Below are 22,904 nucleotides of genomic sequence, written 5' to 3'. Positions count from 1 at the left end.
ATTACATTTTATAACTAATAAGTATATGATTTTGCGGTGATCACCTAGCGCAGCTTCCCGAAGATGATCGAACCGATGGTGCAAGTTGAGCATGGTGAGCAGACGCCGCGCGCACTCGGGCCAGTCCTTGCAGGCGAGCAGCAGGGCGCGCGCCTCCTTGGCGTCGCGGCGCGTGCGCAGCGTGCGGCACAGCGAGCGCGCCCAGCGCAGCGCCGCGCCCAGCTCCGCACGCACCGCGCCGCCCGCGCCCGCCGCCGCCCCCGACCCGCCCGCGCCGCCCCCCTCCACGTACACGGCGTGCAGACTGTGCAGGGCCTGTACCACACAAAACGATTCGTAGGTTAAAAAGGTCACATGCACACGCAACAAATTAATAATCCCTTAATGATAAATAGAACGATAAGAGACAGCTTGTTTGCAACAAAAAAGTTAACACTATAAAATGTCGCACCCAAATGTAAATTAAATATTTTGTATTATAAAATATTAATTATTATATTTCAGTTCCACAACTGCAGTTACCAGACGGTTCTTCACAATTAATACATAAATAATTAACTCACCTCAAAGGTCATTTGTAATCCTCCATTGTAGACTACGTATAATCTGTCGTCTTCGTTTTCAACTAAAGTACAGAACGCCGATATTAACGTCGTCCAACACGTCCTCCCGTTCAAACCTATAAATAACCATCAAGGACTGAATATTGCTTCGCTTTCTATATGATAGACTAAATTACCAGTGAAAACTAAATCAACACCTAGCACTCGATGATCATATTTAATACAGATAAATTAAAAAGTTTCATCGCGATATAAATGTACAAAATACTCACCCTGTAGATAGGCAGCGAGCGTACTTCGTCTGAAAGCGGCCGCTTCCCTGCCGTCGGGGGTCTCGCTGCCGCTGTTGTTCTCGCTGCCGTTACCGCTGCTGTTACTGCTGTTGCTGTTCGTTGTCGTGATCGTGCTGCCGTTACTTGTGACCGTGCCGGTGACGTTGGTGACCATAGTGCCGGTGACGTTGGCGACCATGGTCCCGGCGACGTTCGCCACCATGGTCCCCGCAATGTTGCCGCCGCGCGCCGCCAGTATCCGTGCTAATCTGTTGTATGGTGATTTGTATTATTACGTAGTTAGAAGTTAAACTTCTTTAGGCGCTTTGAGAGTAAAATTTAACTCGCGTCTTTTCAGATACAATTTGGGAAGAGCGAGAGTGAGAAAATAAACAGAGGGTCTCACGAACCACTCGACCATTGCGAGAGGGAAAGGCCAAAGAGAGCTAGGTCGTTTCTCATATACACAGCATTCCCTATTACAAGAGTAATTTGATTTAAGGATGAAAAACGAAGAAAACTACAACTACTGCACACCACAAAAGTAGTTTCACTTCTTTCACGTGCACGAAGTTGCACGCGCACCAATTCTTTATTATTATTACTTTTTAACACTTTTTCTTTTGAAATATAACTCTTAATTAGAGATAAATCATGACACTTATTACATGCCGTCCAGTTTTAGGTATAACTTCACTTGGTAACGATTTGAAATAAAAATAAATAATAGTTTAAAAAAACTAAGAAACACGCTTTATATAAAATTCAACTAAAAAATAGAAAATAAATTTTATTGTAAAAAAAGCGTGTCATCCTCGATAAATCTAAAAAGTTTGAATGAAATCTGGCCGTTTAAAGTGGGTCGAAATCGCGTCTAAAGGAGTCAGTTACAAACACACATACAAGTGAAGCTAATATAAAGCGTGTAAAGAACACGAGGATGACAGATTTATTTGTTACATGTGTACCTGAGCAGTTCATCGGCCGCCCCGGGATATAAATGAGCGTGAGGCGCTATATTCCTGAAGGCCCAGTGCACGTTCTGATGCTGAGCCAGCATGCGCGCAAACGACGCTGACCGGCGACAGCACAGCCGCAGCAGCGCGTAGTACGGCGGCAGCATGGCGCGGTTGTACGCCACCACTTCACCGTCCTCATGGTCCGCACTGAACATAACCAGTGATGGATTTACACTAGGGGCAATCGGGGCAAGTGCCCAGGGTGGCAAAATTTTGAAAGGAAAAATTGTTTTTTTTTGGTCTTATCAAGATTGCTCAATATAATTAATATTAATTAATTCTATTAATTAATAATTTTCTGTTTAATTGATAATTCAACAAATTCAATTCATCCATTATTTCTGAATTATAAATCTGGCACTTTTGGTAAAAATTAATAATTAAAATATTTCATCAATTTATTTCCTTGGAGATTTAAAATAATAATAGATTTTTCTATTTTCTGTAGAAAAGAAGTTAAAGTAGTAGTTAAAGAAATTTAATTAGTTTGAAAGAGAAATTTTAGAGAGACACTTGAAACGTCACCCTTTGCCACGATAACCGTAAAGTATTCGAAACATGACAATAATAAAGGCGAGATTTGCTATTTAATTAATTTAAAAAGGTTTTTTTTTTATTAAATTTATCACACAGTCAGTAGTACTCACAGTATATAATTGAAGGCGATGTGTTTGATGACCCTCGGGTTAGAGACCGCCAGCTGTACGTTCTCGGGGCAGTCCACGGAGACGGCGTGCCAGAACGTTATCAGCGCTTGCTTGTTGTGGTGCACTGCTACCGACGGCTCCGATAGCCCAGGATGGTACAGATCCCAGAGATCGTTAAAGTACTGACCGAACTGAAACATATTGTTACGCCGGTAAGAGTAGCGCCATCTATTCCCGAATGGCCGAAACGAATAGCAAAGGATCTAGTAACATCTAGAACGCTGGGAGAAGTACAACGCCATCTATTGTGACATAGCGGAAGCACGAATCGAAAGTGCTCGACTTGTGAGGAATGTATTATTTTTGGTCCAGTTATCAAAACAGACGCTTGGCGCAAATAAAATTTAAAAACTCTTAGAAATGAGACATTTATGCGCGTTTTAATTTCATGTAAGACAGAGAGCACACTACGAATTCCGGACTCGAACCTCGCATGAACAAAAAATACATACTATATTACATTAACATTCATTTTGCGAATCTCAATTACAACATACCATTAATTTTTCCACTCTGCTAACGACGCAGTACGACATGACGCCGAAATAGGCCGTCAGCTTCATAGTCCCATGAACGGCAATGTCGATGTATTTACGAGCGGCTTTCAATTTTCCGAGCAACATACTGTACACCTGAAAAGGTTGTATTTCATAGTACCTCTAACCTCTATAGTTCATAACAACGACCACAGAACTTATAGTCATCAATTCAAAGTTTCCAAAACATGTCAACTGTCAAAGTTTTTTTTTACCAAAAACATGTTTCAGGGCTGCTTCATAATAGTGTGTGTGAATGTGAACAGATTTTAGCGTAAAATCCATCTCTTTTCTTGTTTTAATGAAACACTTTGTAACAACGCAAGCTTTATGAAGAATCCGTGCCGGTGCTGATAAGGCGAATGTTATGTATATGCAGTGGTGGAACTGACAGACTTCAAAGTAGGCCGGTAGATGCGAGTCAATCGTTTTGTCACTCGTAAATTTCACGTTTAATCAGGTGATAATTATGGTGCGACTAAGCGTATAAGTGTCGGGTACCTGATGCAGCGTGTGGTGCGCAGTATCTGGCAGCTTGGTGTGCATCGTCGCGGCGGGTGGAGGTCGCGCCCGTGCGTACCCCGCGCGGAAGTGCTGCGAGGGGACCAGCGCCACCAGCAGCAGCGCCGCGGCCGCCCGCACCCGCGCCGCGCCCGCCGCCAGCAGCTGCGGCTCCACCCAGCGCTCGGCGGTGCGCAGCGCCCACGCGTGCGCCGCCTTGTTGCGGGGCACTTGCAGCGCCAGCCACTCCAGCGCGGCGTGCGGACACACCTCGCCGCACTCCCACAGCCGCGCCAGAACCAGCTGCGTGAAGCAAGGCAGCCCGCCCGTGCCGCCCGCCCCGCCGCCGCTGCCCTCCACCAGCAGCGTCAGCAGTTTGAAGAACGGCCCACAGCTCTGCAAGGTAGACCAATTGAATATGCAATTTCGAAAAGGGCACAGGTCGCATATTTTGTCAAATACGTTTTTTCATATACATGTAGTTTTGAGGCTTACCTACGCCCATTTTATAATAATTCCAATAATTTTCAATTGCTGATTAATACTAAAATATATCATATAAGTTAATATTTTAAATTTTATACTGCTTTAGAAAATAATAAGTTTTTTCATTTCCTAAACATTTTACATTTTCAGAGATGTGCCTTTTTCGAAATTGCATATTCAACTATGTCATTGGTTAAATTTGATGACTGAATGCGTTCACAATCAAAAGTCGAAACAAATCTCACCTCAGAGTGCTTCGCTATTGCCTGAAAGATTGTACCGACAATCTTCTGCGCGAGCGGCTCGTTGAATCGACACAAGGCGAAAATCAAAGACCGCGTCTGTTGCAGATTGAGGCAATCCCGGGTTTGTTGATATATAAACGGGAATCCCTGCGAAAAAAAAACAATACAATTTAACAAAAACGTAGCATTTAAAAAACGAAAGTGGCTAGCGTACATAGAGTATTTTAATCAAAGCAATTCGCGGCACCTATACTAGAATTCCAAAATGCCGAAAACTGTACAGTTACAGTTCAGTTACGTGGACGTACATAAAACGAACAAACAAACCTACCACCCCAGAGGACACGTGTGGCTAGTCCGAGAGCCCTGGGTTACCTTGGCGTGCAGCAGCGCCTTGGCGTCGGGCTCCCGCAGGACGAGGTGTCCGCTGACGTCACGCGAGCGCTCGACGAGCCCGGTGACGAGCGCCACCATCTTGTCGAGCGCGCCGGGCCGCAGCTTGTCCCCCCCGCTCTCCGCAGCGCCGCTGCCCCCCGCCTCCTCTGTCGGCGATTCCAGCTTTGGAAAATAAAATGCATTCTAAATTAATTTAACGGCCGTCTGGTGTAGTGGTAAGTGACATGGTCACTACACAAGGAGGTCGCGGGTTTGAATCCCGCCAAGGAAAGATATTTGTATGATAATAAATATAAAAGGTCTTTTCCCGGGTTATGGATGTATATTATATAGTGTATAATAAAAATCTTACATTTATTTCCGTTATCTTGTATCTGTAACACAAGTTCTTGACGGACTAGTTAACGTGGCGTGACTGTTAGTAAATATTTATTATTTATTTATTAAATATAACAAATCGTTCCCATGTACACTGTAAAATTCAAATGGCTAATTGAACCAACTTTTCAATAAATATCCAAATTAAATAGGTGCTTTTTTAAACTTACTGAATTTCCGTTTTGCCCCAAATAGAAGTTGACCATGCTGCTGATGGCATTAATCCGCAACAGAAACTTCCCTTCCTCCTCTCCCATCTTACTGAACTCGTACAACAAACTGAAGTACTCCGTCAGATGCCGTAAATGTGCCCGAGCACCGTTCTCCATCTAATCAAATTAAATTCATAATTCGTAAAAAAAAATATATACATAATAAACTTGCCTAACGATTCCTGTTTATAATTCTAACGAAATTACTATATAGTTTATATTCGCTTCAACTAATTACCAATACTAGTGGTCCCGCAGTAGTCGAAATTCGACCATAATTAATTGAAATTATAAGTTTGAACATTATTATGGTTCTATTGTCAAAGACTGTTATACTTCTATAATCATAGATTTCGCCAAGACTACACTTTAGATAAATATTAACAAAGACAAACAATATTTAAATCTATTCTCAATTTGACCATAGACTTTATGCAATAAGAAAAGTTTCACAATAAGCAAATAGTATGCATGCGTGTGTGTGTCAAATACATGATAGTGTGTGTAATGTTTTCTTTATTGATTTAATGTATCTTTTATGATCCTTTCTCCTTCTCTATATTCTCTATAAGTGTGGGAAATTTTATACTCCTCCGTCCCCGCAATTTTCGTAAAAAGGGGTACAAAGTTTTTTCATCACGTATTAATGACGCCATCTTGTTGTGTCTTTAAAGCGGTTAGTTGCCCTCAATTAAGAAAAATAGTATTATTATTCGCCAATAGATGACGGAAAGAGTCATAAAGTTGATTATCGTTAAAGTTGATTATTGAAAACACGAATAAAACAACATTTTCTGAAAATAAATCGCAGCTAGATCGATTTATCGCCCCCGAAATCCCCTGTATACTAAATTTTATGAAAATCGTTGGAGCCGTTTCCGAGATTCAGATTATATATATACAAGAATTGCTCGTTTAAATTAATGTATATATTATATTACTCGAGGTATAGCATTGAACTGCATAATTCAAATAGGAAATCCAATAGTATTTATTATGCTCACCAAAGACAACAACATCCTTATAAACCTAGTAACACAGCTCGCCTCTCCCAGTTTACTGTCATCTTCGTCTTCAATACCCTGGAGGTACAGGGCGCAATGACTAGATCTGAAAACAAAATATAACGTATACACAATAGAGGTTCCGGTTTGCACGGAAGGACAACCGCTGTCCTAATGCACTTCAATAATTTAAAGTGTCAGGACAGCAGGCTTAAAATTATCCGATTTACTAAAAAAATTACAATAAGTAGTCTTATGTAATTTATTGCAGTACTCGCAATTGCTAAATTAATTCTAATATCGAGACATTTACATTGCTATAAGAGTTTATAAAAAAAAAAAAACAATTACCTGAGTCTCTGTATGACGTGCATACAAAGCCGTTGAAACATTTGCCGGACCATTTGATTCGGACATTTTATTAAAACCTGCAAACAAATTTACGTTTATATTACATCATCCGACCGGAATCTCAATTTCACCTTATTTAAGAAATAAAATGTTATGTTTCCTTTAAATGTAACTTTCTAATTTTTATTAGAAAAATAAATAAATAAACAAAAATTTAAAATTATGACAACTTTTTTTTTTTTTTTTATTGCTTAGATGGGTGGACGAGCTCACAGCCCACCTGGTGTTAAGTGGTTACTGGAGCCCATAGACATCCACAACGTAAATGCGCCACCCACCTTGAGATACAAGTTCTAAGGTCTCAAGTATAGTTACAACGGCTGCCCCACCTTTCAAACCGAAACGCATTACTGCTTCACGGCAGAAATAGGCAGGGTGGTAGTACCCACCCGCGCGGACTCACAAGAGGTCCTACCACCAGTAAACAAGAGGTCCTACCACCAGTAAACAAGAGGTCCTACCACCAGTAAACAATGGCAACTCTATATATTGTCATTTTAATTTATTATACGTACTTGCATCGGCCACCAGGTGTCGTCCGCCATGTGACCCAGGAACCATTCCGAAGCTGCCGCCGAAGCATTATATTGTTTCGTCACTAATTCCACCCACGACACCATTGTCGGCTAAAATAAAAATTTATGTAATTATTTAATTGCTCTGTGAAAAAACAGAAACAAAGTTTTTGTGCTAGATTTTAAATCTGCTCAACATGAGCAGTCTTCGTTTTAGATTAGGCTATTTCTGCTCATTGAAACATTAGTATAATGTATCTATTCAATACTTGACACTATGTTATTTATTGTGTAATTAAATATAGAAAAACGTTTTTTCTTTTCTTTTAGTATTGGAATATCTAAATTTCAGTCTTTATATTGTGTGTTTAAAATGATAATCTTTGAAATAAAAAACGGATGAATTTAAAAAAAAACAGCAAAAAGAGAAACAAAAAAAATCGCTCCCTGTATCAGATTGCAATGGATATAATGATAAGCCAAGGAAAGTTGACGACAGACAGGCGGTCTTAGAACTCGGGCCAAATCCCATGCAGCAAGATAAGAGGACGTTCTGGGCCGACGCTACAGCATTTGGGATAAGGACAGGAAAAAGAAAGTAATTTGTTTTTGTACGTCAAGCGATTTAAATGTTCACCGACACTGAATTATAACTGGTCAAGTTATTAATAGCTTTCGTTTACCTTCTCTTTAGCGTGTATAAATGTCTCAATAAAGAACGACGTTGACAATCTTGCCGCTACTTCCGTTATCTCCGGATGCAGTGTTATTAATGTTTGAGGTACCGAACTACACATCTGACCCATGAACCTGTACAAAATGAATTGATTAACAAACATAAACATAACATTGCCTTCTGTATGTTTGGAGTCAAGGTAATTTCATAAATGTCTAGTACTTCCAAAACACCAAGAAATACTAAATTCTATTACCATTTTTTTATAACTAATTAAGTTAAAGGGATTTCATTGTCAATTCCAAAAACTAGGAAAGGCATGTCAGTACATAGGTATAGTCATTTATCACCAGGTGATTTAGGCTCATCGTTCGATGTACATAAAGAAATCCTCGAGTCTCAATTTTAAGACCTATATAACTGAACACTACAGGCACGTTGTACATTGGAAAACTCATCGTGCAGCAGTTTCTAAAATACAACCTTCCAGACGTCACTTGCATAATTTCCAGTACTATTTTTTTAGAACGGTTGTGACGTATGAAAATGAAGAAATTGTACACGATGCTATACAATTTTAGACTTTTTTTGATTTTAATTTTAAGATTGTTTATAATAAATGAATACATACGTAAAATAAGCGTGTTGAAATATGTTTTTATCGTGCAGGAACTGCATGTTGTCGTCCCATATCCATTTGAGAAGATCGGGGGGTAGTTTGATAGTGGGTGCTTCACCACTTCTTCGTTCCACCGAAGCACACGGACTCAACTCCTCGGCCGTCGAGGACTGTGCGACAAACGGAAGGGATGTGATTAGAAGCACGTCTATTATATCGATATTTAATGGACAAAAAATATCATAATTCTGTTACTACAAAAATGAAGTGTGTGTAAATTGCATCGATTGGACATTTACAAAATGTTTTGTTCATCATAGATTCCAAATTTCTATAAGTAAATGCCGGTGTAATGTGATTATTTATGAATTAATTATATATTTCAATAGAAAAATGTTGTGGTACTTAGATCCTGACTTACTTTTAAATGAAACAAATCAGTTTCTGATTACAAAAAGTTATAGTTTCGTGCTCTTAATAATGCAAATGTTGATTTTGATTAAACTTCTCAAATTAATGGATTATACATCAAAATAGGATATATTCAATATGTCGATGTTCTTCATACAGTAAGCCATAGTCGCAGCTGAGGGAGACCGAGTGTAGGTAACGTTTTATGTTTTACCTGTGCCTCTTCCTGTTGTCCACAATCGGAGCCTCGCTGTGCTTTGGGAGGACTCCACTCGTAGAACAGCATGTACGCGCTGTTTGTTTTCTCGAAGGAGAAGTCCATGAACTTGTCCGTAACCGAGTCATATGTTTTACTCTGTCGAGAGAATATAATTCTTGAGAATGTTACTTCTGATCGAGACTTCTAATTAAATCGAGGGTAAGGTCTACCTGGTTGTTGACTGTTTGCTAGTGGATATGGGCAATGTTCAACGCTCAGTCGTTACGGTTAAACTTTTTTCTTTTTCAAATTATTTGACTCATAGACAATTTTACTATTTGAAGTTTTTTTATTTATAGCTTAGATTGGTGAACGGACTCACAGCCCACCTGGTGTTAAGTGGTTATTGAAGCCTACAGACATCTACGATGTAAATGCGCCACCAACCTTGAGATATAAGTTCTAAGGTCTCAAGTATAATTACAAAGGCAGCCCCACCCTTCAACCCGAAGCGTATTACTGCTTCACGGCAGAAAAGAAGTAGTTTATAGACCACTTATTTTTCAACCAATGGGCTGAATTCATTACTGTGACTGCTACTTTTTTTTACTAAATTCAGCCTCATAAGTGCAGTCTCACGAGTCTCGAACGGTTGAAGGGGCATCGTTTACAAAATCACCGTCATCTCTCCTCCGAAGCACTCGGCCGCGATGTGCGCCGGGTCGAAGGGCTTGACCTCGGCGTCGTTGAAGAGCAGCCAGCGGTCGTGGTGCTCGTGCTCCCGGTCGCGGATGAAGGAATAGTAGTGGCCGCCGTCCGCCGTGCCCGTGTGTACGGTCACGCCTATCAGCTCGTACCTGCAGAGAGTATATATCTTTATATAACACACATAGCACGCAACGAATTGACTTTTGTAGTTTTTATTTATTTATTTGACAAATTAATATTTCTAAGCTATTCTTTTTTTTAATGTTTTTTATTGCTTAGATGGATGGACGAGCTCACATCCCACCTGGTGTTAATTGGATACTGGAGCCCATGGACATCTACAATGTAAATGCGCTACCCACCTTCAGATATAAGTTCTAAGATCTCAGTATAGTTACAACGGCTGCCCCACCCTTCAAACCGAAACGCATTACTGCTTCACAGCAGAAATAGGCCGGGCGGTGATACCTACCCGCGCGTACTCACAAGAGGTCCTACCACCAGTAAATTTGATATATTAATATTCGATATTAAGAGGTTTTCATACGGTAGTGCGGAATTTTAGAAAGGAAATCTTGTTTATCGTTATACAAACACATTATCCATGGTAGATGTCGTTAATAAGTAGTGCGTTTTTTTTCTGTATACTATATAAAAATAGCATATTAAAACAGTATTGGTAAGTTTTTAGGGATACAATCTTTTTCACCGCTTGGGAGTAATTTTTCGATAGACCGACGTCTCAAAAATTGTTGTTCAGAACTCGTACATATGCAAGCTAATAATAAAAATATCACTAGAGTGATATAGGTTTTTGCCGAATAGCTTGTTCTATGATACTGTTACAAACTACACTCACTGATTGAAGTTTACTCATTTAACACAAATACAAAAATATTAATGTGACATCTTACTCATAGTGCTCTTCGAATTCAGAATTATCTTCGACTTCACCATTCGGACTGGCTTCCCCTTCTTTCCTTAACTCGGCCGATTTCCTCTTTTCTTCTGAAAATCCAAATATTGTTTTATTTTCTTAATTCAATATTATCGTCAGTACGTGACTGTTAATTTAAGTTTGCGAAGATTCGCAAATCGTTACAATAAAAATCGTTACAGTAAAAAAGAAAAACAAAAGTTGGCAACATTTTTTATCATAAAAGAGCACTTGTTTCAACTTACTGACTGATAGGTACAGGTTCAATAATTCCATTATATTTTTGTTATTAACTACTGTGCATTATTATAATAAGCTTTTGTTAACTTGATATGTATGTTTGTTGGTATATAACAGAATTTTTTAAAGTCATTTTCACAGACTTCAATTGAAGGTTCCGATTATCTTGAAAATTTTCAAACGCATCACGGACCAACCATGATCTAATAATTATATAACTTCGCTCTGATATTCTGGCTAGTATCAAGAGGATACAGAAAAAAAGACTAATTGTTGATTCGTTTTGCTTAAATAAGGGATTTTTTGTTTGGTTTTAAATTACTGATTTTAATGGTTGTAGAACCTCTTGTGACTTCACGCGGGTAGGTACCACCTTCTGCCGTGAAGCAGTAATGAGTTTCGGTTTGAAGGATGGGACAGCCGTTGTAACTATACTGAGACCTTAGAACTCGTATCCCAAGATGAGTCGCGCCATTTGCGTGGTAAACGTCTATGGGCTTCGGCAACCACTAAACATCAGGTGGGCCGTGAGCTCGTCCACCCATCGACGCAATATAAAAAATAAAATAAAAAACATGTGCATATAATTTGCAAGGGATTTTTTTTTAATGCTTAGATGCTTATTGCTTAGATGCTATCCGTTGAGCACTTGCCTTGGTATTGAGCCGGCATAAGATGTTTCTCGACGTATCCCGACATGTCGAGCCGCATCGGGAACGAGAAGTGGGTGTTCACTTTCTCTTTGAGCATCGTCAGCATGTTGAATGTGTAACGCATGGTGTTGAAACATAGTATCCGGGGTAGTTTCTTGAAACATGCCCTAAATCAAATAAAATAAATAATTAGTGCTGTTTATCTTTTTCGTGATCGTACAAGTTGGTGATGCTTGATGCGCAAACTAGGTAACCTAAAGATATAAAAGATAGCTAAGCTGCTTGTTTTGTTAAAGTTGTATAGTATTGCGTTTGGTTTAAAAAATACAAACAACACTTGCACAATACAATCAACATTTCGTCTTCAAATCTTAATGTGGGTGGCGGCATTCTCGCTAATGTCCATGGACTCCGGCAATACTTAACAAGCGGTGGGTCAAAGCTCGTTTAGCGATATGTGAAAAATGTGTTTTGAAATTACGCCAGATTCGACTTTATTTGTACTTCAAAATATAATATTTAAAAAAAAATCAATATTTATGATAGTCTTGAGACGGTAGCCATCACAGAACACAAGATATTTGACAGATGCCTGAATCTCGCTTACGACATTTTAAAGATCTACGGTCTACCGAGCAATATCATCCGCTCGGCGGAAGATTTTCCCTTTGTCGTATATATCTTCCCAAAGTCTCATACTAGAAGTAGAACTAGGTCGTGTGTTAATGAATTTGCAGATCTCACATATTTTTTTACAGATCCACATGCATACTCCTGTATTTGTCTGCTTATAATGGAAACTTATAGCATGACGATTACAATACGAAAAGATTTAAAAAAAGGTCCATTTTTTGGCGACACGTAAACAAGAGGAATGAACTTGTGTGAATCGTTTTAATTTAATATTACTTCAGACTTAGGTCAATTTCATCTCATTTCGCTCCATATAATTTTTTCATGTAACGAAATACGTTTTTTTTTTCACAACACTGGCAATAATATTATTGCCATACCAAAAAAATAAAGTTTAATGTTACCGACCGTTTCTCGGCTCGCACTTTAGCGGAGCACTGTGAGCACGTGTAGCAGTTGTCGCCCTCCAGCGTGTCCTTCACCGTGACCTCGTCCAGACTCTGGTGCAGGTTGCGCATGTCGGCCACCTGACACCGCACCGTGTAGAACTCCTCCAGAGTGCGGGACACGTGCGGACAGTCCTGTGTTAATTAATACAAATTAAATCGACCGATGAGCTCAAAGTCCTGCTGGTGGTATGGTCCTCTCATAGACATAGCAGAGTGAATACCACAGATTGTCATACATGAGGTGAAACTTTCAATTTTATGATAGTACCTATACTAACATGGCTATTCTGCCTTCAGACTAAAACACCGAAATGGTTCACGGTAGGAATAGATGCGATGATTTGAAGCCCATGAGCCTTACCCCCTAAAGAAGCGTATTTGTAGAGAAGGTAATTAATACAGAATATTGCTAATACTGATTGTAGTAATTTAACGAATACAGTGGCAGTGGCTAGAGATGACAGACGTGCTGATATGCATTGATGAATAGATGGACAAATTAGTAGATTTTTACGGGTAGGCGTATTGTAAGCCAGCACGGATAGAGGCTTGCATCCTGCCCTGTTATGCAATACGATTAAGATTTTGACGACGATAACGTTTATGTCGTGATGCCCATGGGTTCTTAACCACTTTACACCAGTTGGGATCGTGATCTCTTATACACATCTAAGCAAAAATAACTTTGAATTAAGTCGCTCTATCTAGCACCAGGCGATATACGATTGCTTTGCGGCTTTTTGTTCCTACCGATTCTGGTAACCTTAAAGAGTTATGCCAGCTTCGCCAAACGAATAGATAAGCTCACGGGGCTCTAACCTGACGAATTTGCTAACACTAGCCCTAGAAAGAACTGTAGCTCGCAGAATCTTCCACCGGATCGGAAACGCGGCCTACTAAGAAGATCCGGCAAGAAAATTAAGTGGGTTGTATATGCGGCGGTAATAAACAAAAGGGATTTTTTTATTGCTTAGATGAGTGGACGCGCTCACAGTTCACCTGGTGTTAAGTGGTTACTGGAGCCCATAGACATCTATAACTTAAATGCGCCACCCACCTTGAGATATAAGTTCTAAGGTCTCAAGTATAGTTACAACGGCTGCCCCACCCTTCAAACCAAAACGCATGACTGCTTCACGGCAGTAATAGGCAGGGTGGTGGTACCTACCCGTGCGGACTCACAAGGGGTCCTAACCACCTGTAATTTTTTTAATTAAAATTTAATTTTAATTAGAATACAAAAGCACGTACGAGTGACACGACATTGTTGCTGAGCACACCGCAGAAGAGCGTCTTGACCAGTTTCTTCAACTCAGGCGTCATCTCCTCGAGCTTAGAGACGAGGTCTATAAAGAACTCGGCCATGTCCTTCTGTTCGCCCGTGTTCAACGGCTGGTGATCCATCTGGTAGACCTTGCAGAAGCTGCGAGGGTTGTACGCTTTACGTTCACTTTCCTGTTGTAAAAGATTGAATGTTATTATTTTGGTCATTAATGCTTTTTATTCTTACAAATATTAGTAGATTTCTGATGAACATTTAAAGGAGAATCGCATTGGCATAGAAAAAAAAACACTTTTTCTCAATTAGTAAAATTATATCAATTTGATATTTGAATTATTTCGAAGAAACAATTCTTTTACTATTGCGTAAGAACACATTAAAATTTTAATTTAAGATTCTCCAAATATGGATTAACATATACATAATATGGATGTTATTTATTTGTTCGTTTTAGTTATGATTCATCAAGATCATAATAATATCTATAATGTTTACATAGTGCATAATGATTATATCCATCCATTACATGTTTTTTTTTTACTTTTTAGGTATTCTATTTCATGGGTTTACAGATTAAATCAACCTCGTATCACTGCTATAAAAGTGAGGATTAAAATAAAATTGCCCGGCCTCAAGATAGTGTTACTATTACAGCGTGCAATGGAATGTAAATAATTTTTTTTTGTAAAGTATTACAATGATAAAATTTTCTTTTTTTTTCCTACCTAATTTGATGGTCTTGAGAGACCATTTTAGCGTAGCCTTAACTAGTAGCTGAGCTCACGGGGCTCAAGCCTGACGACGTTGCTAACACGAACCCTAGTAAGAACCGTGCTTCGCAGAATCTACCACCGGATCGGAAACGCGACCCACTGAGAAGATCCGGCGAGAAACTCAGTGGGCTGTGTCTGTGGGTTAATTTACTCGCCGAGTACTTCGTCGCAAGCGACGGGTTCGACGAGAACGATGACTTACTTAGCTTACAAAATGAACATGGTAAAGAAGGTTTATGGTTAACCGCACGCATTCGGACTGACCATGAGGTAGGCGAACATGCGCTGCATCTCGTGCAGCGTGGGCGCGTGCCGGGAGGCGGCGGGGTCGGCGCGCAGCACGGCGGCGCGCGCGGGCGGCATCATGTACAGGTGCTGCATGCAGGACGCCATGTAGCACGTGGCGCCCAGGTTCGTCAGCCCCACGAACCCGCACTCCGAGCGCGACTCCTCCGCCGGCCAGTAGTCCCACGGGTACGACGACGACGGACCTGAACCCGAAACTTATTTCAATTCTCAACACCGGTTTTTTAATTATTCTTATTTACAGCTTCCATTATTAGCAATTAAAAAATTAATATACAAAATATTACGGAAATTTTCGCATATTAAGTTCGTTATCTATGAAAAATTTATAATGAAATAAAAGCAATCGAAAAATGATATTTTAGTGACAGTAACATTGTACAACCCAGAACTTCTCTTCTCTGCGTTGCTACAGATATAACATCTAAAAAGTCAAAGAACAGTTTACCAAATTGTTCACCGAACACCCTAAGCTGTCTCCAATCGTAAACGTAGATTTAGAAACTGACTTTATTAATGACTGTTAATTATACAAATTGTAAATAACTAGTGTTCGTTCCATAATAGAAATTCGATCAAAATCACAAACGCCTTAAGAGTTAGATTTATTTATATCTTCGATTGTTGTTTTACTTCATCATTGATATTAACACTAAAAATTAAAAATTCTAAAATTCGTCAAAACTACTAAACAAAAGAAAATCGATTGACACAGAGAAAAGAAAACAATATTTAACAGCAAATTTTTTGTCCTCTATAGATAAAATCCTTACCAGGTTTGTGGTGTTCCATCAGCTTGTGATGCAGCACCATGTAGTTGTCGGGCGCGCCCTTCACCAGCTCCACCAGGAGGTCGTACGCCGCCGCCCGCGACTTCTGAGACTTACATTTCGGCAGATTCCGGTTCTCCGGGTTCGGAACGTCAAATAGAAATCCGAATATCTAAAATAAATTCGATAGATATAATAATTATATAATAATTCGGTAGGCAGCGGCTTGACTCTGCCCCTGGCATTGCTGAAGTCCATGGGCGACAGTAACCACTCACCATCAGGTGGGCCATGTACTCGTCTGCCTACAAGGGCAATAAAAAAAATATATTAATAAAATTTTATATAAAAACGGAGAATAGAATTTTACATTTAAGCATCACAACTTTCCCAAGTAAATATATACTGAATTCGTTTTTTTTTATTGCTTAGATAGGTGAACGAGCTCACGGCCCACCTGGTTTCAAGTGGTTGGCGAAGCCCACAGACATCTACAACACAAATGCCGCCACCTACCTTGAGATATAAGTTCTAAGGTCTCAGTTTTTACAGTACAACGGTTATCCCAGCCTTCACACAGAAACGCATTACTGCTTCACGGCAGAAACAGGCAGGGTGGTGGTGGTATCTACCTGTACCGACTCACAAGACATTATAAGGGACATATAAACAAATATCAAAATATCCAATTACTGTTTAAAAATTATCAAAGTCATAGTTATTTTTTATCTCAATTCGGATTATAATTAAGTATTAATTTTTTTATGATCAACGTGTCGATGTTGTAACAATTCCGAGTACCATTTCGAGCGTCCTGGTGCCTTGTTCTGAAGTCTTGAATCTGAGCGGATGTTTCAGCAAATGCGTGAGTAGGCTCAGCTGTCCGTACAGTCCGTCGTCAGGAGTACACGGCTCCGTCCGCTTCTCGATGATCTCACGTTTTTCTAAGGAAGCTCGGATCTGTTCACAGAGCTCGTTCAGATCAGGAGCCCCGCTGTCGTCTGACGTTGCACCCTCTTTAAAAAAAAAATTTAAGTTTTCATTGACTTTTAAAATGACATCGAAATCTTAGACCTGTTTGTAAACAATTTCCGGTCACTCATGAAATAACGACAACGCCATATAGTAACCTAAGATGACATATTTTATTTGTAAAAAAAATAAAACAATATAGTTAATTTCTCAGTGGGGTGCCGGAATCGAGAATGTTAACTCACCTTTGAAATAGTCTTCAGGCAGCCCGTCAATGAGCCTGCAAACTAGCCAAAAATAATCCCTGCAAGCGGGACCGTATGGCTCTTTGCCTTCTTCCGTGTGGTGATGACCCATCTACATTTAAAAATAAAAATTTAATTTAAATTTTACGCACAAGCTGATAAAAAGATTACTGAATCTATTAGTATATGACAATGGGGTCGGATAGCGCTGAATGGGGTATATTTTGCCAAATTAACGCCTCATAATATGTTGTGCTGACATTATTAAAAATAATTTTACGATTTAGTTTCGCGCTTGTTATTGTCATTTGCTTTCAAAGTTGCAAATACTTTACAGTTTTAGTGATCACCAACGTCGAATGTAATAAAGGAGATTAAATCATAATAAATAATAGTTTAAAAAAACTAAAAAAATAGGCTTTTATAGAAAATCCAATTAAAAAATAGATAACTACTGATACCATGCACCCCACGTTTTTTTTACAATAAAATCATTTTTTCTTACACTATTTTAACTCAAATTTATTAATATTTATTTTCTATTTTTTAGTTGGATTTTCTATAAAAGCGTATTTTATTTGTTTTTTTAAACTATTTATTTTTAATTTATTTATATTATTAAATTATTTATTTTTCATTTTTTAGTTGAATTTAAATTTTTTCATTATTTTTTTAAATATTGAATTGTCATCAATCCTTAATAAGTATACCAAAATTGGAGTTAATCCGACGTTTTGAAGGGTGTCAAAATCATGTTCAAAGATTCCGTTACAGACATAAATACATCGGTCTGAAGCTAATAAAAGCGTATTTAAAACAGTTTTAATTATGTCCATGATTCGAGTCCTAAAAAAAATACTAACCTCAAAATACTCACATGAATAAGAGCAACTGACCTCGTGATGGTGATGGTGCGGGTGGTGGTGGTGGGGCCGCATGTCGGCGGCGCGGGGCAGCTGCAACAGCAGCAGCTGCAGCACGGGCGCCTGCACGCACGCCGCGCCCGCGCACAGGCGGTACAGCGCGCTGCCCGCCTCGCGACGGACCTGACAAACGAATCTCGGTATTACAGCAACATTCAGTCTTACTTCCTACTACTACATTTTAAAAATATACACGAAATAAAATCTTACTTAATATAACTACATTTTGAAAATGTACTATATCGACGGTGAAAGGCTATTTGGTTTAAGCGACATTTTTGCAACTTTACAGGAGAGCCATATATATAGATAAAAAAAATTGAAAAAAAATTTAATGACAAAAAAAAATTGTTTTACTATTTGGATGGAGCAAATATAATTGATGTTCAATTAAAAACACCGAATCGTTGACACTAATTCTAAATAAAACGGAACTTTAATTACAAAGATAAATGTCGCGTATTAAGCAAAATATCGCGTTTCACCCCTCGATATGATTTATTTATTTCTGTAATTATTATTTTTATTTATTTCTAAACATGTTACGACCCAATGCAATCTTACCTATTTAGCAACTAATTTGGTATCGTAACTGTAAAATTTCCTACCAACCGGAATCTAATTCTAACTTTTGTAAAAATTCCATAATGCACTTCTTAAAATGCAAGATAACGTCAATGCGCTTGTTGTATTAATGAAAGCAATTCCAAAACTTTGTACTTTTGAACTCCATTCATTACAACGATAAGAGGTTTATTATTTGAAATAACACTCACAGCTGGATCGGCATCATCGAGCAGTAGTCTCGGAGCAGTTTTCCTCAGAGCCCAGGCCAGCGACACCGGATCGCCACCACCTCGAGCCCACCACACGCACATCCTCATCGCGTGCTGGACGACCTACAAAAAAAGTTATTTTTGTATGAATAAAAATTAAAAACAATAAAGATACAGTAAACAAGATTCAAATATGAATTGTCAAATGTCATCGTCATAAATGTCACGTGCCGTCAATGTATTTGAAATAATAATAAAAAAACAATTGCACTTTAGCTTTGTTATAAAGTAAGTATACCTGTGCACGTCCCCAGAATCCGGTTTTGTATGTTGTAGGCTCTTTCACGGTTGCAGCTTCCGATAGTATGGAGATGAGTCTCTCGGTAGTTTCCTCTATGCTCATCAACGATAGAAGTGCCTGCAATTTTATTACGTAACTAAAAATACGAGTCTGGCGAAACAGACGTCGTAAAAGATTCTGAGAACATTCGATAGGGAAGGCGAAACTTGTATGTATATAAAATTGAGGAGCTGTCTTTGAGAGTAACATCATCATAACCAACAGACCAAAGCTGGACTAGAAGTTGGCAAATTCTAAGGCTATCATTAAGGGTATTATCTTAATTTTACTATGAAAACGTTGGAAATTGAGAAGAGCTGGATAGTTTTTGGTTGATGTTGCAAGTGCAGAACGAAATATACGAGACGAAGACTAACGGTACTCTCTCATGTCAAGGGTCAGGGCCAAATTTGGATGGAAATTCTGATTTCTTCATACACAGGACGGTTAAAACTTGAGTTATTTATAATTATAATTCGATATACAACATACGGGATGCAACTTGGGCGTCTGCGAGGGATCTGACGATGGAAGAGTTCCGATTCGGCAAAGCAGTTGAAGGAGCAAGGCTAAGCAATCCTGGCGCCACTCGCTGTCATCGCTCCTTTGTAGCACTCCTACCAAATTACATGTACATAGATAATTTTTTTTATTAAAAAAAATTAATAATAATTCAGCAACCTATGTTAGACAAGCAAAACCAAATTGTTTTATATTATGATTAACTTTAAAGACATTAAATGCTTACTTTATTGTTACAAATTGAATGAATATTAGAGACTCACCAGACATCATTATATCATACAGTAGTCTCAACCCTCCCTTTTTTATAAAAATATCATTCCATGTCTCGATACATATGTTTTCTTCATCTCCTTTATTCGAGGGTGTTTCCTTAGTAGTGGGTGTGGTACTGGTCGAACTCAGCTTGTCTACTATATGCAAGGAATACATCAGCTTCTGTGGACTGGTGGGGTCTAACAGTTCTGGTAATTTGCTTTCGGTGGGATTCTGGAAGGCTTCTAGAAGGGTCGGGTTCAGGGGAACCGCTTGCAGGATGTCCCACACCCGACGCGAGAGTAGTTGTGCCTTGGTGTGAGCTACGGGTTCCTGGAAAGAGACCATTTGCATTGTAAATAAGCTATTTTCATTTATCATTTGCTCTACGTAAAATAAATAATAGTTTAAAAAAACTAACAAAATACGCTTTTATAGAAAATCCAACTAAAAAATAGAAAATAAATTTTAATAAATTTGAATTAAAAATAGTGTAAGAAAAAACTATTTTATTGTAAAAAAGCGTGGGGTGCTTTTCAGGATATTATCAAAATAACTCTTCTACTCATATTTGTTCATAAAATATTTATAAGTACTGATACCATGCATTTATTTTCTATTTTTTAGTTACATTTTCTATAAAAGCGTATTTTGTTAGTTTTTTAAACTATTATTTATTTTTCATTTTTTAGTTGAATTTCAATTTTTCATAATTTTTTTTAATATTGAGTTGTCATCGGTCCTTAATAAGTATACCAAATTTCGAGTTAATCCGACGTCTTGAAGAGTGTCAAAATCATGTTCAAAGATTCAGTCACATACTAACATACATACGTCTGAAGCTAATAAAGACGTCTTAAAAAAAACTGTATTCATTCTCAGTCTTAATAGATCATGAAAAGACACGAGAAATTATCAAATATTTAGAGAATTTAAACAATTGACGTTACTCCGTTAGGGCCTGGTTCTTTCATCTGGCCCAGAGCCTGCATCAGTGAGAAGAGCTGGTGGAAGCAAGTGGGCTCCAGTAGCAGCAGAGTGGGGTAACGCGCGTGTGAGGGAGGCAGGGCCCACTCCCCCCACCCGCTGCGGCCTCCAACACCCACAGACACGAACACCAACTGTGGACAGATACATTACATTAGCATTCATTTTTAGAAATAATATAAAGCGTGTAAAAACAAAATTGTCTTCAACATTTTATGTACTTTTACATGTTTTACGAACTGTTAACTGAAGTTATTTTTAAATAATTAAATATTAAAAAATGACACAATTGCGATAGCTTCTAAATCTAAAAATACCGAGACCGCAATGCTCACCTGATTATCTTTAAACCCCATGTCATAGAGAGTTCTTTCGTCGTAATCTACTGTTAATTCTTGGCCTTGTGTTATCATGCGGAGAGGACCATCAGTGGATAATGCAGTCACACCTTCTTCACCTTGTATCTGTGGGGTTTTAGATTTACACTATTACCTCGGTCAATTTTCTTGTTTACTTTTGTAGCCATTAACATTCGAATCTTGTTTTGAATGTAATGAAATTATTTATTGATTTAAGTTAAGGTCAAGTATACAATTTTATCTTAAATTAAGTGTTAAATAATACGGGTCGATTTGTAGGCCATTTAAAAGATTCTAAGCATTTAAATGTATTTTTAAAACTAACCTTAAAAATATATTTGAATTCAAAGCGATAACCAATACCATTTTTAGGTTTGGTTCAATATTTCTAATGATATTTGGGGTGGTAGGCAGAATGGATACGTATGACGCTGACGTGTTAAAAGCGTTTCAAAGTGTTATAAAGGTCCTTCTACGGACGAAGCTTGAAAATATTTCTTAGTACAATGGCTGACTGACTTCATGAGCGACGGTGGATGTTTACTCACTATCGGTTGGGTCTGTCTGAATTCAACGGCAACATACATATTGGTAGTAGTCGTTATTAAAAAATAACATATTACTTATTTATGTTTATGAAGATAATTCTAGATTAAATAAACCAAGCTGAACTTTTTTGATAACTCCTGTACGAAATCCAATATAGAATTGTTTATCTTCCAAAAGAAAGTGGGTTTATCACCTGTTTCTCCCACCAGAGGTGCACGTGCGCCCGGAGATGCGCGACGTAGTCGGAGGGGTGCAGCGCGAGCGTGGCGCGCGGCCCCGCGCCGGCCGGCTGCAGCAGCACGCGCACCGAGCCCGCGCCGCCCGCGCCCTCCCACGCGCCGCTCTCGCACAGCTGCCAGCGCCGCAGGTGGTACGCGTATCTGTGCCGCACCCACAAAACTCCTTACTAATGTCACTTATTGCTTTTTTTTTCTTCTTTTTTTATGACCGGTGACTTTTTTTTTATTGCTTAGATGGTTGGACGAGCTCACAGCCCACCTGGTGCTAAGTGATTACTGGAGCCCATAGACATCTACAACGTAAATGTGCCACCCATCTAAGGTCTCAAGTATAGTTACAACGGCTGCCCCACCCTTCAAGCCGAAACGCATTACTCCTTCACGGCAGAAATAGGCAGGGTGGTGGTACCTACCCGCGCGAACTCACATAGGTCCTACCACCAGTAATTACGCAAATTATAATTTAAGACCTTTAAGGTCGTCTTATTTTAATTTTAATGAAAAAAGCACTATCACTTTTTTATATATGAAAAATGATAATATGAAGCGAAATGAAATGATATGGGATGAAATATAACCTCAGTAAAATGGTGGTCATTTACTGAGACTTTTTCAGTGGACTTTTTGGAGGGTCTCGAGAAGTTACGTCCATCGGCTTTGGTTTATTTTCCCACATTTGTGCACCTTCAATATACTAAACAGTTAATAAACCAGCGGTATGACACATTTAAACCTGAAGAAACACTAAATAGACAAAATAAAACAAATCACACAACTTCACTCCTCGCGTTTCCGCCAAAAAGACTTCGTCGCTTATTGCTGTAGATGGAAACACC

At 38.8% G+C, this 22,904-nt stretch overlaps 1 protein-coding gene across 7 annotated transcripts in view; it reads right to left on the bottom strand.

Annotated features, from left to right (window-relative positions):
- The window catches only part of puf (ubiquitinyl hydrolase 1 puf), a 46,314-nt gene that overhangs the window by 8,508 nt on the left and 14,902 nt on the right, over positions 1-22,904 (bottom strand). For 4 of the 7 annotated variants that reach the window (XM_089738478.1, XM_089738480.1, XM_089738479.1 and 1 more), the window contains exons 19-51: positions 22,023-22,209; positions 21,257-21,385; positions 20,885-21,055; positions 19,943-20,267; positions 19,650-19,774; positions 19,116-19,235; positions 18,818-18,940; positions 18,015-18,164; positions 17,119-17,230; positions 16,703-16,917; positions 15,905-16,073; positions 15,090-15,328; positions 14,022-14,225; positions 12,730-12,902; positions 11,689-11,855; positions 10,773-10,866; positions 9,830-10,007; positions 9,166-9,306; positions 8,553-8,710; positions 7,929-8,055; positions 7,246-7,356; positions 6,671-6,747; positions 6,320-6,425; positions 5,274-5,432; positions 4,705-4,887; positions 4,330-4,476; positions 3,599-3,994; positions 3,059-3,193; positions 2,502-2,692; positions 1,804-2,001; positions 836-1,104; positions 564-679; positions 45-315 (exon numbers count right to left, since the gene is read on the bottom strand). In XM_089738478.1, coding sequence (XP_089594604.1) covers positions 45-315; positions 564-679; positions 836-1,104; positions 1,804-2,001; positions 2,502-2,692; positions 3,059-3,193; positions 3,599-3,994; positions 4,330-4,476; positions 4,705-4,887; positions 5,274-5,432; positions 6,320-6,425; positions 6,671-6,747; positions 7,246-7,356; positions 7,929-8,055; positions 8,553-8,710; positions 9,166-9,306; positions 9,830-10,007; positions 10,773-10,866; positions 11,689-11,855; positions 12,730-12,902; positions 14,022-14,225; positions 15,090-15,328; positions 15,905-16,073; positions 16,703-16,917; positions 17,119-17,230; positions 18,015-18,164; positions 18,818-18,940; positions 19,116-19,235; positions 19,650-19,774; positions 19,943-20,267; positions 20,885-21,055; positions 21,257-21,385; positions 22,023-22,209 — 5,666 coding nt within the window. The remainder of the gene's footprint in view (positions 1-44; positions 316-563; positions 680-835; positions 1,105-1,803; positions 2,002-2,501; positions 2,693-3,058; positions 3,194-3,598; positions 3,995-4,329; positions 4,477-4,704; positions 4,888-5,273; positions 5,433-6,319; positions 6,426-6,670; positions 6,748-7,245; positions 7,357-7,928; positions 8,056-8,552; positions 8,711-9,165; positions 9,307-9,829; positions 10,008-10,772; positions 10,867-11,688; positions 11,856-12,729; positions 12,903-14,021; positions 14,226-15,089; positions 15,329-15,904; positions 16,074-16,702; positions 16,918-17,118; positions 17,231-18,014; positions 18,165-18,817; positions 18,941-19,115; positions 19,236-19,649; positions 19,775-19,942; positions 20,268-20,884; positions 21,056-21,256; positions 21,386-22,022; positions 22,210-22,904) is intronic. The other 3 variants (XM_028184971.2, XM_089738482.1, XM_089738484.1) reach the window with 1 other exon arrangement.

This window comes from Bombyx mandarina, chromosome 25, assembly GCF_030267445.1.
Source record: "Bombyx mandarina strain Sakado chromosome 25, ASM3026744v2".
Classification (NCBI taxonomy): Eukaryota; Metazoa; Arthropoda; class Insecta; order Lepidoptera; family Bombycidae; genus Bombyx; species Bombyx mandarina.
This window is presented reverse-complemented; position numbering and strand designations above follow the sequence as displayed.